This window comes from Desmodus rotundus, chromosome 5 (assembly GCF_022682495.2).
Source record: "Desmodus rotundus isolate HL8 chromosome 5, HLdesRot8A.1, whole genome shotgun sequence".
NCBI lineage: Eukaryota > Metazoa > Chordata > Mammalia > Chiroptera > Phyllostomidae > Desmodus > Desmodus rotundus.
The window spans coordinates 14,124,710-14,141,768 of NC_071391.1; the positions used below are offsets into that span (position 1 = coordinate 14,124,710).

General features: G+C 54.1%; 1 protein-coding gene across 4 annotated transcripts; it reads right to left on the reverse strand.

Moving 5' to 3' along the window:
• Positions 1-8,880: 8,880 nt before the first annotated feature.
• Positions 8,881-16,285, reverse strand: SLC35C1 (solute carrier family 35 member C1). Of its 4 annotated transcripts, none has more exons than XM_045194177.3 (3): positions 16,256-16,285; positions 13,893-14,419; positions 8,881-10,102 (listed from the first exon to the last, which is right to left on the reverse strand). In XM_045194177.3, the coding sequence occupies exons 2-3, from the start codon at positions 14,386-14,388 to the stop codon at positions 9,543-9,545; spliced, it is 1,056 nt and encodes a 351-aa protein (XP_045050112.2). In that variant the 5' UTR covers positions 14,389-14,419; positions 16,256-16,285; the 3' UTR covers positions 8,881-9,542. The 4 variants fall into 4 exon arrangements, with proteins under 4 accessions (XP_045050112.2, XP_024414691.2, XP_053781541.1 ...); XM_024558923.4 differs by lacking the exon at positions 16,256-16,285 and adding an exon at positions 16,055-16,138; XM_053925566.2 differs by lacking the exon at positions 16,256-16,285 and adding an exon at positions 15,737-15,838.
• Positions 16,286-17,059: the final 774 nt, after the last annotated feature.

The window sequence follows — 17,059 nt, forward strand, 5'->3', positions numbered from 1 at the left end:
AGAGGGATGGGGTAGAGGAAACATGGATCCGATACCTTTCTGTACAATTTGAATTTTTGAAATACACATTGTTCAATTTGTGGTTAATTAGTACATTTCTTCCAAAGATATTAAGTTAACAAACTAAATTTAAAAAATGTCAAGGAACAATGACAATGCTTAGTCATCATTCAGAGTTCCTGGCTCCATGGCAAGGGACTTCCTTTCCAGGGCTCTGTTAGTTTTGTCACCATCACTATTGTTGACTGTGCCTGTAGCTCCGCAGCAAAAGCAGCAACAGAACTTTCTAGCCCCTGTCCTGTTTCCCCGGCCACTGGCGATAACACAGCCAAGAAGGTCAGGAAGACTTTCCCTCACTCGGGGAGGGGGGGGGGGGGGGGTGGGCCTGTGAGGTGTGTTAACCACGGATTTGGCTGGGAAAGGGTGGAAACATCTTCCCCTCTGGGCAGCTGGGAGGGGAAGGGCCCTTTCCCTGGGAGAAGCAACAGGGGCAATTCCCTTCGCTCTGGGTCTTAGAAATGCCGCCTCCTTTGCCCCGGTGTTTGTGTCCTACCCAAACTCTCCCAGATGCGGTAAACTGCGAAAGAAGTTGTGGGCTAAGAAAGGGATTGTGAAATGGTGGCCCCAGGCTGAATGTGGTGCAGGTACGCGCCTCACTGCCCGCAAGTGTTTTATCAATTTGAGCCATTATTTAAAAATCAGGAGACTGCAGGTGGTGAGTAGCCAACAAATGTTAACAATAATAATATTATTTAATGTTTAATAATATAAACATATTTATAATTATACACAATGTATTATAGTAAAATAACAATAATAATTACTACTACTACTACTACTAGTACTACTAATTACTATTATTATTTTTTAAAAATGATGATGATGATGATTCTCCGTGAAAGGGCACTGGTCTGGGAGGAGGGTCCTAGGTTCTGTCCCATCACATTGTGACCTTGGGCAAGTCTGTCATGATCTCTCAGGGTCTCAGGCTTGTCTGAGTTCCAAACTCAGTCCCAGATCAAATGTTACAAATCCCCCCATGGTGCGGCTGCACCAACACCCCGCTCCCCTCACCCACCTGCACACAGCCTTCCTCCGTCTAAGCGCTCAGGGCACCAGGGCCAGGAGGTCCTGTGCAGCAGGCTTTGCCGTCCGCATTTCAGCTGGTTTCGGGTCCTAAATTTAGCCCCTTCACCGGAACTGAGATTTGTGGTGGGGGCAGGGGTAGGGCAGGGGCAGGGCAGGGGCTGGGCTAGTGCTGCATCTGGTGAGGCAGCTTCCCCACCAAAGTGCTACAGTGGAAAAGCAAATCAGACGGGACTGCCAGGAGAGCTGAGTACCACACTCTGTTTTGTCACTGGTGTATTGGGCAAATCGTTTGACCCTGGGGCCTCAGTTTTCTCATCTAGAAAAAGGAACAGAAGGATTAAGGGATTTAGCTGAGCCCACACAGCTACTGAGTGATTTGAGTCATCTTTTTACCCCAAGGCGAATTATTCTTTATCTTCAGACAGAAGGTGAAAGCCATAGTTCTATGATTGAGAAGTAGACTGTCTGGGTTCGAATCCTAGTTATATCACTTATTAGCTGTGTGACCTCAGACAAATTACTTACCGCCTTTGTGCTTCAGATTTTCTCATCTGCGAGATGGGAGATAATTATACCCCCACAGGGATGTTATGAGAATTGAATGAATTAATATTTGTAAAAGCACTTTCAAAAGTGCCTGATACTTAGTAAAATTTATTTGTGTTCACTAAATTGATAAAATAGCCCCCCTACCATGCAGAGAACACTTTGGATTAGGACCAGGAGACTCATGTTCCACTTTGGGCTCATTGCCAATTTGCTCTGTGACCTTAGAAACTTCCTTTAACCTCTCCGTGCCTTAGCTTTCTTGGGCCGCCAAATAAGGGACTTGGACATGTTCATTGATGAGCAGCATTTTTTGAACAAAAATCAAGTCAGGAGAAGAGAAAAACTTTTTTGCCCATGTTTTATTATCTGAATCTATAGGGGAGAATGTTCCAGAACTCTTTGGGGTCCACCCCTGGGCCCCGGGGCAGTGGTCTGGGTGACGTGTGTGACTGTGCCTGGGGAATGGAGTACTTACCCAAGCACACCCACTTCCCAGGAATTGGGGAAGCTGAACAGGAAGTGGGTCAGAGACCCAGTGGAGCTGGGCTGCAACACAAGTGGCATTTCAGTGGACAGGTCGTGACCTTCGGCTGGGATGGCCACAGGACTCTGGTTCCTGCCCTTTCTGAGGCTTGGCTTCTCTGCTTTTTCATAAGAAACCCCAGTTTCCTTCACATACCCCTCCCCGTTTACTTAGGATGATGTGTGAGCTGTCTACTGCTGCATAATCACCACCCCACAATTTACAGGCCCAAACCAGTTCCTTGTTTCTCTAGATTCTGTGGGATGATTGGGTGTCTCCTCTGCTGGTCTTCGGTGGGACCACCCCGGTGGCCACACTCACCTGGTGGGTGGGCTGAGGCTGTTGGCCCGATGCCTTGGTTCCCCTCCTTGTGGCCTTCCCATATGGATGGCTTGGGCTTCCTGAGGGTGGTGTCAGGATAGCCAGGGGGAGAAACAGAAGTCCCTGTAAAACCTGGCCTCAAAGCCCCAGGATGTTTTTTCTGTACCCTGTTGGTCAGAGCAAGTCACAAGGTCAGCCCTGAGTCAAGGATTCAGTGGACTCCACCTGTGGACAGCAGGTGCAATCTGCAGGGATGGCGGGCTGGAAGGGGGCTGGGTGTGCAGGCAAACACCTCAGCTAGTTATAGTTGACTATTTAAAGAAGATTTTATTCATTTACTTTTAGAGAGGGGAAGGGAGGCACAGGGAGAGGGAAACACCAATGAGTGGTTGCCTCTCTTGTGCCCTCTAGGGGGGACTTGGCCTGCAACCCAGGCATGTGCCCTGACTGGGAATTGAACTGGTGACCCTTTGGTTCACAGGCCCGTGCTCAATCCACTGAGCCACACCATCCAGGGCTGATTTCTTAGTTGCAGCCAAAAGAAAATGAACTGATATATCGTATGATTTACAGACTCCCACCTACCACAATCTGATTTCACCTCTCAGTGCCTCCCAGCCCCCCAGGCCTTGCTTTCCTCACTCACACCCACCACATCCCCACCCCAGTGCCTTTCACTTGCTGATCCGTCTGCCTGACATATTCTGAATTCATATCTTCTCCTGACTGCTCCTTTGTCACACTTAGATTTTGACTCACATTTTACTTGGAGAAGTTGTCTCTGATCCCCTGCACTAAAGTCACACCCCCGATACAGCCTGTCTCCTTATTAGGCCTTATGATACGTTACTTATTGTTGCCTTTTTGTTTACTCTTATTCTTTGCTCACCTAAACTTGACGAAGGGCTCTAAACCCAAGAACGCAGGGACTGTGGTCAGTCTGGATCTCTGATATAGGCCTGGCACATGGTAGGTATTCAATAAATACTGGTTGAAAGATTAGCTTCCTGCCCTTTAGATACTGTAATATTAATATTCAAACCGTTGGGATTAAAGGCAACTGCGATGGCATCACAGAGGATCCCACAAAGTGAGGAAGGGGGCACACGTCTAGGCTGCAGAGCCTCAGCGATCACGGCCAGTCTGTTAGGCCGTGACCAGGAGCACTGTTCCAAGTGCTTGGGGACTCTAGAGGCACAACACGCGCACCTCGCGAACCTCAGCATTACTTCTGAGAGGGCGTCCTGGGAGTTCTGTGAGGGACGGGGCTCGGGCATGAAGGAGCGGGATCCTCACTGAGCTGCAAGGAACACCCAGACGTGTGCTGAGGGCTGTTGTCAGGGGCAGCCATGAGAAGGGCTGCGTGGCAGTTTTCATACATGTCCCCAGTGTTCTCCCATGGGGCGTGGGACTCTGTTTCCTACTCTGGATTCTGGGTGGGCTTGCCATTGCTTCAACCAATAGAGAAAGGCAGAAGTGATGCAAAGTGACTTCCAAGGCTGGGCCAGAAAAGGCCAGGTAGCTTCCAGCTACTCCTCTTGGGAACCATAGTGGGGACGCCAACAGCAGGTAAGAGGTCTGACCCCCCGGAGACCACCAGCTGGAGAGGTCATGGGCAGGTGCCCCAGCTGCCAGCTCCACAGAGCTCCCAGTCCACGGCCAGCATCTGACTGCCAGCACTTGAGGGGCTCTGAGCAAGGACTGCTCAGCTGTGCCCTTCCTGACCCACAAAATCACCAGCAAAACCAAACGGCTGTTTTCAGCTGCCAAACTTTGGGGTGAAAAGCTGTTTCTTTAGTGCTTTCTCCTTCACAAAGATTTCCGGAGTCCTAACATCCCAGAGTGCCCTTGACATCACCACCAGATGGTGTCTCATTGTGAGCCATCAACGTGTCAAACCCAGCATGTCCCAGAATAACCTTGATCCTGGGCCCGCCTCTCACCCCTTGGTCTTCTTGTCCAGTAAATGGCACCTCCGTCCCCAGTTTTGTGTTCAAGAATTCTCGTGTTGTCCTTGAATCCTTCCATTTTCTCAGCCCCACATGCAATCCCTCTGAAAGGTCTGGTGGCTTTACCTTCAAAATGCATCTCAAATCCATCCACTCTGTCTCCACTGCCACCACCAAAGTCTAAGCCACAGCCACTTCTCGCCTGGCCACCCCCGTAGCCTCCTGCAGCCCTTGCCTTTCCTGTCAGGTCATTCTTCTCACACCAGCCAGAGGGTTTTCTCAACATAGAATCCAAGCGCTGGCCCCTCCAGGGGCCGCCCTGGGCACTGAGCCTCTTACCCACGGTGTTGCTTTCCATGCTTTCAGGTACCAGAGGTTTCGGGTGTCCACAGCCAACTGTGGCCTGAAAATATTAAATGGGAAATTCCACGAAGAAACAGTTCACAGGTTGTAAGTCGTGCGCCATTATGCGTGGAGCGATGCAATCTGTTCGTTGTTCTGCCATCCACTCTCTGTGGGAGTCATCGAATAGTCCAGGGTCTCTGGGCTGTAGTCACTTGCTGCCTGCTCTTTATCAGCCACCCTGGTTATCAGAGTGACAGTCCTGCCCCAATGCAGCAGGGCTCGTGGTCACGTAGCCCTTACTTTACTTAATAGCGGCCCAATGTGCAAGCGTAGTGCTGCTGGGAATTCAGATGTGCCAAAGAGAAGCTGAAAGTATCTCTATATAAGAAAAATAGTGTACCAGGGCTCAGTACTAACCACAGTTCCCTTGGGGTCTTGGAATGTCTCCCCAGTGGATAAAGAGGGACTACTGTGTAGTGCTCCCTGGCTCGAAATTGACCTCTGGCTCCTTTCTTCTCCATGGTCAGTGGAACCAAAAGGAATCAACGTTTCCAAGCAACAGCAGAAAGTTGCCAAATCCATCTCTATCCTCTTTCCTGTTTCTGGGAATTTGCCCTCCCCTGGGAGGAGGCCCTCAACTCTGCTCCTGCTACCCCTGCCTTCACCCTGGCCCTTCCCCACACCCAACTCTTCTACCTCCCCAGGGCCTCTGCAGGGGCTGCACCCTGTGCCTGGGATGCCCTGTCCCCAGCTCTTCTCTGGCTGGCTCCTCCCTTCATTAGAGTCTGAGGTTGATGTTGTGCTGGAGAGGCCACCTCTGACGACTCCATCTGGGGAGGTTTCCCTCGGATGTTCTCCATCTCGGCTTTTTCCTTATCGTCCAGGTCACAGCATTTCTTTGTTTGCTTTCAGTTTTTGTCCACTGCTGGTCTCCCGGGCGCTGAGCGCACAGAGAACCCTCAATACAGAGACTGTGGTCTGTTGATGAGGACACTGGCACCAACCCACGGCATTCTGGGGTCTATCCCGAGCACTAATTCACATCCACGTTGTGTGGCAGGAAGGACGAGGGTGACCCCCATATCTCAGATAGGGAAAGTGAGGCGCAGAGAGGTTGGGGGCCTGGCCGAGGCCATCTCACTTCTAAGAGGTGGGACCCAGGTCTCCCGACTTCTGGTCAAGTGCTTTTCAACAGCAGAAGTAAGGAGGATGCTTGCTGAAGGACCAGTGTGTGGCAGCAGCAGGCCAGGTTGCTCTTCCTAAATTCTCCATCTTCACCCACCAGATTTTTACTGGGAAGCCTCACTTCCACATTCCTGCTCTGAGAAAGGGACAATGAGAGGATGGGTAGGCTGGGGGGTCAGAGGAAGGAGCACCACTTGCACCTTCCCCCAGGGAAAACATTCCCGGAGGCGGTCTGGCCCCCTTTAACCACCACAGAGATGGGCTGGGGCAGTGGCGCTGATGCCCTCGGCAGCCTGGGCGCTGGAAGGCTGGCTCCCGCATCAGAACAGGGTCTGCAGGCGGCGTGTGGGTCCACCCGCATCTAAGCACACAGCACAGTTTTGTGCATGTGTGAGCGAGTGTCCCATGGTGGGCTGGGCTGCTCAATTGTCATCTCAGAGTTGGGACCCACAGTTGCTTTAAACTTACGAATAAGTTTGATATATGAGATGAAGCCAGGCGCATGTATCTTTGTCTACATTTTAATTTCTCTGGTGAAAAGTTAAAATTGAGTTTTCTGTTGAATCTTGTCCAAGAACATGCAAGGGACATGAAGAATGTTGTCCCATCTTTCTGATCATACTCAGGGCGCAGAACCAATCATGTCTCTTCTGTCCAAGGGACGTGGCCATGGCTGAAAACGTGAGAGGACCGAGTCTGGGTGGCTGCAGCGTGCACAACACTTCCCCACCCTCCTCCTCTGGCCCTCACCCCAACCTGTTACCACTCCCTGAATGTGCTTTTCCCTGGCTCACCCTTGTTTGCTGAGCTGCTCTGCCCCTCCTCCTGGAGCCCCTCCTCAGCCTGACGCGGTTCCAACACCCTGGCCCTGATGAAGGCCTGGCTGGTCCCCCCAGGCTTGGCCTCTCCATCTTCTGAGGCCTCAGGGCTATAGGTGACTGTTTCCATGACTGAGCCTGTTGTGGGGCTGAGATGTGTGTTTCCGTGTGCGCCTATCCAAGAAGCAGATTAGGGCTGTTATGTTAATATGACCTATCATAGCGCCTGGCACCTATGAGTGCTCAGAAATGCCGAGGGTAGTTATGGGCACGTGGCTCAGTACCTGCGTTCTGAAGGTGGAGACCCAGTTTCAATCCTCCTGCTGCCTCTTCCTTCCTGTGGTCCTCTCTGAGCCTCAGAATCCTCACTTATAAAGGGGGTGGGTCAGCGATGGTGCCCACCTCACAGAAGGTGTGCCATAGGGGGTTGTGGGCAGGGGTTGTGAAGGTGAAGGATGGAGGTAGAACACTCAGCTCAGCGCCCAGCCTCCAGCCAGTGCCCAGTGAATGGCAGCTATTGCTGATATGAAAGCCCAGGTCTGGTCACCCCCCTCCCAGGGAGGAGGCCTGACCTGAGAGAGAGAGAGAGCTGGCTTTTCTTTGAAGGGCTGACCTGCTAATATCTGGGCTTGCTCAGGGCAGGGGAGAGCCTTGGTCACAAATCAGGTCTAGCCCTGGCTGGTGTGGCTCAGTGGATTGAGTGCTGGACTGTGAAGCAAAAGGTCTCCAGTTCGATTCCCAGTCAGGGCACATGCCTGGGTTGTGGGCCAGGTCCCCCAGGGTAGGGCATGTGAGAGGCAACCACACATTGATGTTTCCCTTCTTCTTTTTCCCTCCCTTCCCCTCTCACTAAAAATAAATAAGTACAATCTTTAAAAAAAAAAAATCAGGTCTAGGCGCTACCAGGACCCTTCCTGTACTCATCCTATTCTCCCCAACACACAGGATGTCTTACTCTGGTTTTAATTAAGTCACACACAATTCAGGGGATCAGGCCCCACCATCATTAGAAACCACCTGGGATTGTGGGGGGGCCTGGAAGAGGGGGTGGTGACAAGATGCACTCTCCCTGCCTTCCCCTATAGGGACCACACCCATCAGGAGTTACCCTGAAGGGGAGATGGGTGGAACAGAAGGGACAGGGCTAAGGCTGCCCAGAGGCCCAGGTAGGGCAGTGAGGAGACAATCAGCCTGTGCCAGCCCCAACCTCAGGGAAAACTGCAATTGCTCCTGATCAGGGAAGAGGCTCTGTCAGGCCCCCTGGGGAGAAGCTCTGGGGGAGGCTGTGCTGCAGAAGCAGAAGTGGCCCCTGGTGCACTCTGATAGCTGAGCCAAGACAGCTAAACCTGTGTCAGGATTGGGGAGCGTGCTCCTGACCCTGCTTCACCTGTGACAGGTTTGCAGTTCTCATGTTCAAGAGCTGGAAACATGGGTGCAGGTGGTGGGAAAGGGCGCTTTCCCATGATGCACCCCATTCCCAGGCCACCTCCTGGTGGCCTCTGGGGGTGCCAGGGCCAGGTGCGGGCACAACTGGTCCTTTGTCCCCTTCTGCAGGGCCTGGTGGTCTCTGCAAAGAAGAGGGAACACCAGCCCCTTTCCCCTCTCAGCCCAGTCCCCACTTCCCTCCCAAGGAAGCTGGGTTTGTGGGGCCAAAGCTGTGCTCCCTCCCTGGATCCCAGACATGTGAGGTTTCCCAAACCCCTTCGGGGGGCCTGTGGTGGGGTCACAGCCTCATCTCCCAGAGTACTTCCCCACACTGCTCCTTAGAGGTTGTGGCCTGTACTCAACCCCAGGGTCATGTGCAGGTAAAAGGCCCTGGGACGTGGGCAGGAAGGGTGCATCGTTCTCCTACTCCCCAAGGGCTAGTGTGCTCTCCCTGTAGGGGTCCCTGCTCCCTAGGGGAGGACAAAACCCCCAAATAAAAAACGGGATCGAGAGAGGATTGGCAACTTTCTGACATTACTTGAAACACTGGTTCCATTTGACATCCCCCTTCCCGTCCCCCCAATCTGATCGGTCTGTAAACAATGTCTCCTGGAGGCTGCCTGCCCTGGGTAATGTTAGGTCGGAGTCGCTCAAGAAACCAGACGGATGCAGTGAGTCAGGGAACCGGGTTTACTAGTGGGGAATAAGAGGGAAAAGTGGAGCTTTTCTAAGGGAGGTTGGGGAGCCAACTAAGGGAGGTTAACACTCGTAGGGGGAAGTGGGGCCAATTTAGGGAGGTTGGGAAGCCAACTAAGGGAGGTTAAGACTAGTGGGAGAAAGTGGGGCCAATATAGGGAGGTTGGGGAACCAAACACGGGAGGTTAAGACTCATAGGAGAAAGTGGGGCTAACCTAGGGAGGTTGGGGAGCCAACCAAAGGAGGTTAAGACTCGCTCGGTTTTCTTAGGGCAGGTTTTTAAGCACAAAAACTTACGAAGGGTAACTGGTAGGGGTGTCAGAGTCTGATTGGCTAGAGCTGGTTGCTGGGTGCCATTTCTGCTGACCATTGTTCTTGATACATCTTATCGGACCTCGGGTTAAAGCTGCATCCTGAAATGCCAGATAGGCTGACCCCAGACCCCAATCTTAGCTGGGCATCTGTTTGTCCTGGGTTAGTTTGGCAGGCAGTTTCCCAGGCTACAGTATCCCATGGTGTAATTTTCTCACCTGGTGATTTTCCATTCCTCCTAGGCCTACCTAGGTCTGTCAGGTAAGAGAGGCCGTCCCTGCATTCTGGGGCATTCTCATGGGACAGGCCATCCCGAGGTCCCGCAGGAGCTCACACCCTCATGCTGCTCTTCTCGTCCTCCTTGGTGCTTGGCTCCTCCTGGACCTTCTTCATCTCCCAGCCCCTGACCCAGGTGTAGGCAGAGGAGCCCCCGAGCACCATCAGGTTGCTCGTCCACCAGAGGAAGCTCTTGGTCTCCTCGTAGTACAGCACAGCCAGCACCGTCTGGGCGCAGGCCTTGGCCGTGCCCGACACGTTGTGGGTCAGGGGACTGGTGAACTTGATCTGCAGACCTGTCACATAGCTGATGGCAAGGCCAAACAGTCCTCTCAGCGTCATCATGCCCCAGAAGTGGGCTTTGCCCAGCTGGACAAACAGGCGGAGGGTCCGCAGCTCCCCCAGAAGCAGGAGCGGGGGCAGGAAGAAGACGCAGGAGATCGCGTTGTTGTAGAAGGTCAGGCGCCAGATGCTGCCGTCCAAAGCCGGGAGCACCTTCTTGGTGTAGATGGCATTGAGTGAGATGCTCAGGCTGGTTAGCACGACAAAGAGGATGCCTGTCAAAGACAGGGAACCCTCTACCCCCTCCTGGTCCACACCAAACCAGAAGCCACCTGTAGTGGGGAGAGGAGATGGGGAGGGAGATGTGGACGGGGGGAAGGAGGACAGAGAATTTTGCTGCAAACATTCACAGAATGTAATGCTGCCCTCACCACCCCATCCTCCCACCCTCCCTGTAATAAGCATGTCCAAAGTCTTTACTGTATGCAAAGCACCATACAAGCACTGGGGGCGTGGCCCAGGCCAAGAACCCTTCTGCATGTAGCACGCATTCTAGCAAAGGAGAAAGATATTAAAACAGTTCATTGCCCAATTACTTCTTTAATTACAATTGCAATGAGGTCTGGTTGACAGTACAGGGGGCTGTGAGAACCCGTGAGTGGGTGACTGTGCTGGCCTGAGGCATCTGGAAAGTAGCACTTGAGTCCAGTCCTGTAGGATGCGCGCACTTTATGGTTACACTGACCTTGGGCAAGTGATTTAAGTGATTTAGGGTCTCAGAGGCTGGGCATCCTGGGCTGTAAAATGGAAGCCTGGAGTGAGTTAGAATCACTTGTGGCTGCAGGTCATTTGGGATAGTCATGCTTTCTTAGGCTCCTATCTTCTGTCACCTCCTGCTCACAGGGCCTCTGAGGCTCCCCACTGCCCACCATTGGTGGGTGCTCCTCAGCCTGGCACCTGTGCTTCCTGCACCTTTGCCAGCTATCTCTCTCTGTCCTGCCACCACCCGAGCTGACGGTGCTCTGATCTCCTGCTGTTCATGCTGGGGCTCAGTGTCCTTGCTTGTGCCCAGCACCAGAAACACCCTCCTGCTTCTCAGAGAGTTCAACTCGTTCTCAAGGTCAAAGTCAGCTTCTCCAGGGGTGAAGTCTTTCCTGATACCCCCAGTCCCCAGACCACTTCCTGCCTCTGCTTTCCTTCAAGAACCTGGCCTGGCCTGGGCTACAAGGTGCCTGCCCACAGGGACAGTGCAGTCTCTTCAGAGAGACCCCACCTTCCCAGAGGCAGGGCTGAATCTTACACACGTTGTATCCCCTGCTACAGCCTCTGCCAACATGGGGGAGCATAGGAAAAGTTCCAGTGTCAGAGAGATTTGGGCTCTGCCATTTAGAGGCTGGGTGGCCTGGGGAAAGTTCACTTAACATCTCTGAGCTCCCATTTCCCTGAGTGGCAGGGATATGGGCCACTCTCTTGACACCCTGCCTCACAACCGCCCCCAATCTACTCTGCACCTTGCAACCCAAATGACGTTCTAAAGTACAGATCTGCTCAGGTCATGTCTTGGCTTAAAGCTCCTCCATGTTGCCTCCCCACTGCCCTTGAAATATTCCAGACTCATTGAACTTGGGCAGCCTCACATCTGGTGAGTCTTGTTCGGGCCCAGCTGTGGAGAATGCACATGCTCTACCTCCCTCCTTCCTTACACCCATCTGGTACTTCCTTCAGAAGGGCTGCTTGGATGGCCCCCTTCCCCCCCCATCCCCCCCCTCCCCGCCACAGCCAGGGTTCCCACAGCACCTCCTCTGTCCCGTCACAGCTCCCACTGCTCCACCTTCTCTCATGGACTGCCAAGTGCCATCACCGTGGCCTCCAGGAGCATAGGAGCCAGTCTACCTTTTCCAAACATGTCTCCCCAAAGCTTGGCACAGTCCCTGGCACGTGGCTGGTCTCAGTGAGTAGTTGTTGAATGAATGAATGGAGGTTGTTCTGGAGGTGGTTGTGAGGATTAGGGAGATCAGGCACCCACAGCATTGTAGGCGTGCTCTCCCAGCGCTCCCTTTCTTGGCAGAGCCTTTGTTCTTGGCAGAGCCTTTGCAAACGAGTTACCCACAGACCTGCTGGCAGTGGTGGGTGCTTAGTTGGAGCTCCCTCGGCCCTCCTGCTGCTTACCTCCTGAGTCCAGGGGGCCTGCCCCCTCAAGGTTCCAGACCCCAGAGGGACTCTCAGCTGGAAGGAGCTTTGAAAGGCACTGTGTGACCTGGGAGCAGGGAGGAGGAAGGGGCTGGAGTAGTGGCCTCTGATCCATCTTGCCCAGCAAGGAGGAAGGAAGGGGGGTCACTCCAGAGTGGGAACGGGTTGGACAGAGGCAGACACAGAGCACCAGCCTCCCTGGGCCCGGCCCCATCGGGCCAGCCAGTGGCTGCACCTCTCAGAAGCAATCTCACCATCAGCTACTTTTCTTACTTTTCGGATGTGGGCCCAGTTTCCCTAGTGACATCACCCTCCTGCATGCAAATTCTCCCCTCAAGAGCATCCCAAACACACACACAGGTCTGCAGGACTGAAGTGGAGATGCGTGGGGCAGATGGGGATCTCTGGGAGAGAGTGAGGCCTCCCCTGGGAGGGGCAGAGGGAGCAGCTGAGAGAGATATGCTGGGGGTCTTGGCAGCTCCTCCCACTCTAACCTCCCCCCTTCTCCCCTGCCCCCACCCCCAACTTGGGGCTGGACTGCACAGCCCTGGGTGTAGCAGTTGCTCAACAAGGGGAACCCTTTCTAGGGCTGGTGGCATGGGATGGACTCCTCCCCTTACTAGCGACCCTTGGCCTGGGACTCCAAGACACCAGCAGAGATATGCAGGTCAACCAAGAACAACTTTCCAGCACCAGGAAAAGCCCGAACAGGTTTAAAGAAGCATCTCATTCCTGGATGAAGGAGGCCCAGGAAGCAGGGGAGGCATGCTGGGGCGCTCTCACCCAGTGTGCTGCTATAAAACAACAAATGTTCTATAATCTAAGTTGTCCAAAACAGTCACCACTGGCCACACGTGGCTACGGAGCACTTGAAAAGTGGCTACAGAATCAGCTTACGATGCCTGTCACTGAGACTAAATTTGCAAAATTTCATTTACTTTGAATTACAGGAAGTCTTCACCTAATGTCGTCCAGAGATTCTGCCACTAGAACAACACAGACCTAAATCAGTTTACCATAGGTAGTTGATATAAACGAGAGTTAAGTTCCTATGCATCTCATCATTGTTATAACAAAACGATGTGTTTGAGGACCTGCTGTGATTTAAGTTGAAACAGACACGTGGCCAGTGATTGCTGTAGCAGATAGTGCAGCCTAAACTTCTGGGGGACAAGAGCAGAGCAGGGTGGGTAGAAGCACAGGCCTGGCAGTCTGGCCACTCTGTGTTTGCACCCCAGCCTTGCATTCCTGGCTGTTGGCCTTGGGCACGTAACCTCTCTGAGCCTCAGTTTCCCTGTTTGGATGGAGATGATCACCATGATGCCACTGCCCAGGAACCTCTGGGGAGCAAAGGAGATGCTACATGTGGAATGATAGCACAAAGTCCCCATCAGTCATGGTGATTTTTTGAGGGTCAAGTCTGGGAAGGCAGCTAACTTTTGTCCAGGCATATCTCCTGCCACTGTCTCAGGCATTATCATGAGCCTGCAAGGCCAGGGTGACAGAATACTTATGAAAAGATGCATTGTCTTCTAGAAAGAACACTGGATGGGGAGTCAGGACATAGCAATAGACCTTGCTAAGCATGGTGGGCAAGTGCATGGAGGCTGACTGCTTGAGATCAGATCCCAGCTCTGCCACTTCTCAGCTGTGTGATCTTGGACAAGTTACTAGACCTCTCTGTGCGTTGGTTTTCCCTCAGTGAAACATAGATTATAATTTCACCTTGTATGAGGGGCCCTGCCTGTGCCCTTAACTTGTTAGGGGACCTCAAGCAAGTTGTTTGCTCTCTGGGTCCCAGGACCTTCCTCATATTACTGAGGCATCAGGGGAGCTAGGACAGATAAAGTCCAAAGAAGCTTGGCAGGGATATTCGTTAGGGTGTGGCTGCCATGCTTCCCCTATTTCCCACGGCCCCGGCTGGCCACTCACCAATGATGATGCCGCAGGTGAGCAAGACATAGGAGGAGGTGGTCTGCTTCAGCATCTGGTAGGAGAACAGCACATTGAACATGATAGTGAGCGAGCGGCCCAGGGTGTAGAAAGCCACACCCATGTACCTCTGGCCGATGTTATAGAAGATGGTCAAACCAACAAAGTACACCGGCAGGGGCAGGACATTACGGGCCATCCTGAGATCCAGGCACAGTGTGGGGAAGTCCAGTGCACCAGGAAAGCAGATGGCCAGTATGCTGAGACCCTTGCAGAGGAGTGTGGTCACCAGGCACTGGTAGAAGGTGAGGACGATGGGGCTCTCCAGCTGCAGGTAGGAGCTGTCCAGCAGGTACTTGTTGAGAAAGACCATGGAGATGGTGGTGACCCAGTAGAGAGAGACCACCAATGCAATCTGCAGGGCCCGAAGCACAAAGGGCTTCTCCTGGCTGGCCTCGGGCTCGCTGTAGGGGTCAGGGGCCCCCATCAGTGCCATGTGCAGGATCCTGGAGCGCTTCAGAGGGGCCCTGAAAACGGTAGCAGAGGAGCTGGGTCACTGCACAGCCAGAACTGATTTCCTGGAGTCAAGGGCAGTGAGCTCAAATCTGCTTTCTGCAGGCCGCAGTCCCCAGCTGTCACATGGGGGGTGGTCTAGAGGCCTGCCCATCCTCCCCTTGGATGAAGAAGTTCGGCTTTAGGGTGAGCCTCACAACCTGCTCCCACCCCAGGGGCCTCATTTAGTGAGAAAACACACAGGGAAGGCAGATAACCTATCAGGGAAAAGGGGGCTGGGGCCTAGGGGAGAGGAATGGGAGGAGGAGGAAGGAATGGCCAGGGTGCTAGAAAATTGCGGAGGACAGGGTGGGGAAGAGGTGCAGGGAGAGGGAGGCAGCGTTGCTATGGAAGAGGGGGGTGTGTAGGGACAGAGAGGGCGGCCTGCCTGTAGGGAGCTGAATGGAGGCAGGGCTTGCGGGGGGTGTTCTGGAAAGAGGGGTGCAGGAGAAGTCAGAAGGGCTCAGGGTGGGGTCCAAAGGACGCGGAAGGCGGCCGGCCCACGGTGGGCCACAGCGCGCCGTTTTCTCGGGCGCCGGCTACGGGCCGGCCGGGAGCCTCCAAGCGTTTGCTACCGCTCGGGATCGAGCGGCCCCGGGACTCTTTTCCAGGCACGCCCCCGACCTCTTCCTTAAAGAGCCCGCACGCTCAACGTCATTCTTAAAGCCACAGTCACAGAGAGAAGGCCTTGAGAGTCAGCTCGCGTCGGGGCCCCGGCCGCTTCCCAACCCTTGTGCGCTCCCCGCCCGCTCAAGGTGGCGGATCTCAGCAGCAAAAGAAGGGTCCTCTGGCTGTTTGAGCCTGGGTACCCTTCCGGTAGCGCCCCCGCCGCCCCCCCCTCCCGCCCCTGGCTCCGTCCCTTCCAAAGGCTAACTCCCTCCCCTCCGCTTATCTAAAGGTGCATCCGCCCCCGGTCGCCGGGCGGGACTGCGCTCTCCGCGCTCCCCATTCTTGGCATTGTCCCACGTCCCTGGGCGTCAAGAGTCACCCCCATCCCTGCCAGCCCCCCAGCTCACCGTTCCCAAACCTCTTTACATTTCCCTCCTTTCCTCACTGTCACCGCCTCAGCCCTCTCCAAACCCAGAATCTTAGCAGCGTTCCCAGACGCCCGAGGCCATACCACCCCTGCAGAACCCCAGTCTGTCTCCCCGGACCCCCCAGTTCGAGACCCCCGGACGGTGGATCCGAGCCTCAATGCATCATCCTGTCTCCGGGTTGTCTGCCCCTTGCAAAATCCTCCTCTTCACGCCAGGCTCATCCCCAAGCTCCGGCCCCGTGGCTAGCGCGCTCACCTGGCTCTGCGCTGACAGACCGTGGTTTTCCGCCGCCCTGCCCAGCACCAGCGCAAGGCACCTGCAGCATCTCACCCAGTGCCGCGCCCTCGGGAGATGACTTCCTGTTCCCAGCCTCGGGCGCGGGCACCGTGCCAGCCTCGCTGCCGACTCCCCAATGGGGGCCCGTGGACGACCGCGAGGCAACCTAGGCCCCAGCCTACCCTCAGCCCCAGGTTATCCCGCTGGTCGGGAGAGCAGGTTCCTTCCTCTTTCCGAGGCTACCCCTGCTTGGGATACCTCGCCCCAGTCAGCCCCACAATCCCCCGCTCCAGTTACCGTAGCTTGCAAGTCCCAGGATCCGGGAGCATCCTAGGCCCGTCGCAAACCAGGCCTGCGCTTCCAGAAGTGCATGCGGGTAACGGCTCGGATTCTCTCGGCTCGCGGGGAGTGGAGTGTCCCCGCCCCCACTCCCGCCCACCGTGCCCCACTCCCAGACCGGCCTGGGTAGTCGGTCACCAGCCCAGGACCGCCACTTACCAGGCACGCACCAGGGCTGACTTCTCTCCCTGGTTCCCGCTCACGCACCAAGGCTGGGCTGCTCAATCCTCCTGAGTTCTCTTTGTTGTAAAGCTAGGGGGCTGGACTACGCCAGTTGGTCTCAAACCCCTTACTCAGAATTCTAGCTAGTATGGTTCAACGTAGGGAGTACCCAGTGTTTGTTATATTTCAAACACCATTTAATTAGTACCACTTAATTGACTGGTGAGATGTCTGAGATTTGCTTTAAAATACTCAGAATATTCACCAAAAAGAAAAGAAAAAGGTTGATGAAGCAAAGTAGGCAAAGTGTTGATAGTTGTTGAAGCTGGGCATAGGTACTAGGGAGATCATTGGCGTAAGAAGGTTCTACTCCTTAAGTAAAAGTTCCGTAATAAAAAAGTAAAACCTATGGAGTACATTTAAAGTCTCACACGCTAACTGCTTGCCATAGAAACTGGAAGGGTTATGGGAAATAAGCACTGTCCAGCAGCCCAGGGCAGGTGCAAAGTCCCCAGTGCGAGCTCCGCCCCAGGCCCTGTCCTCTTCCACCAGGCCTCTGGTCCTCATTCTGTGATACCCACACCCTCCCTTCCTGTAGGGATGGGACATCCTGCTTCCCAGTTACTGGCAGGTGGAGCATGCCTTCTGTCACCTTGTCACCTTTGGGATCAAGTCATCCCTCTGGGGAAGGAGAGACTTAACCAAACTGAGCTGGTCATCTGGACCTTACCTGGCGAGTCCTGTTCCAGGGCCACACCCAGGGCTGTGGGATTCCTTTCGAGCGCTGCCTGCTCCAGTCTC

Excerpts from the sequence above, each read along its gene's own strand:
- SLC35C1 (XM_024558923.4), bottom strand. The coding sequence starts at position 16,086 with ATGCTCCCGGATCCTGGGACTTGCAAGCTACG. Across the intron at positions 14,420-16,054 it reads CCTGGGACTTGCAAGCTACG|GGCCCCTCTGAAGCGCTCCA; the intron begins GTAACTGGAGCG and ends TACCGTTTTCAG. Across the intron at positions 10,103-13,892 it reads CACCTGCGGCATCATCATTG|GTGGCTTCTGGTTTGGTGTG; the intron begins GTGAGTGGCCAG and ends TCCCCACTACAG.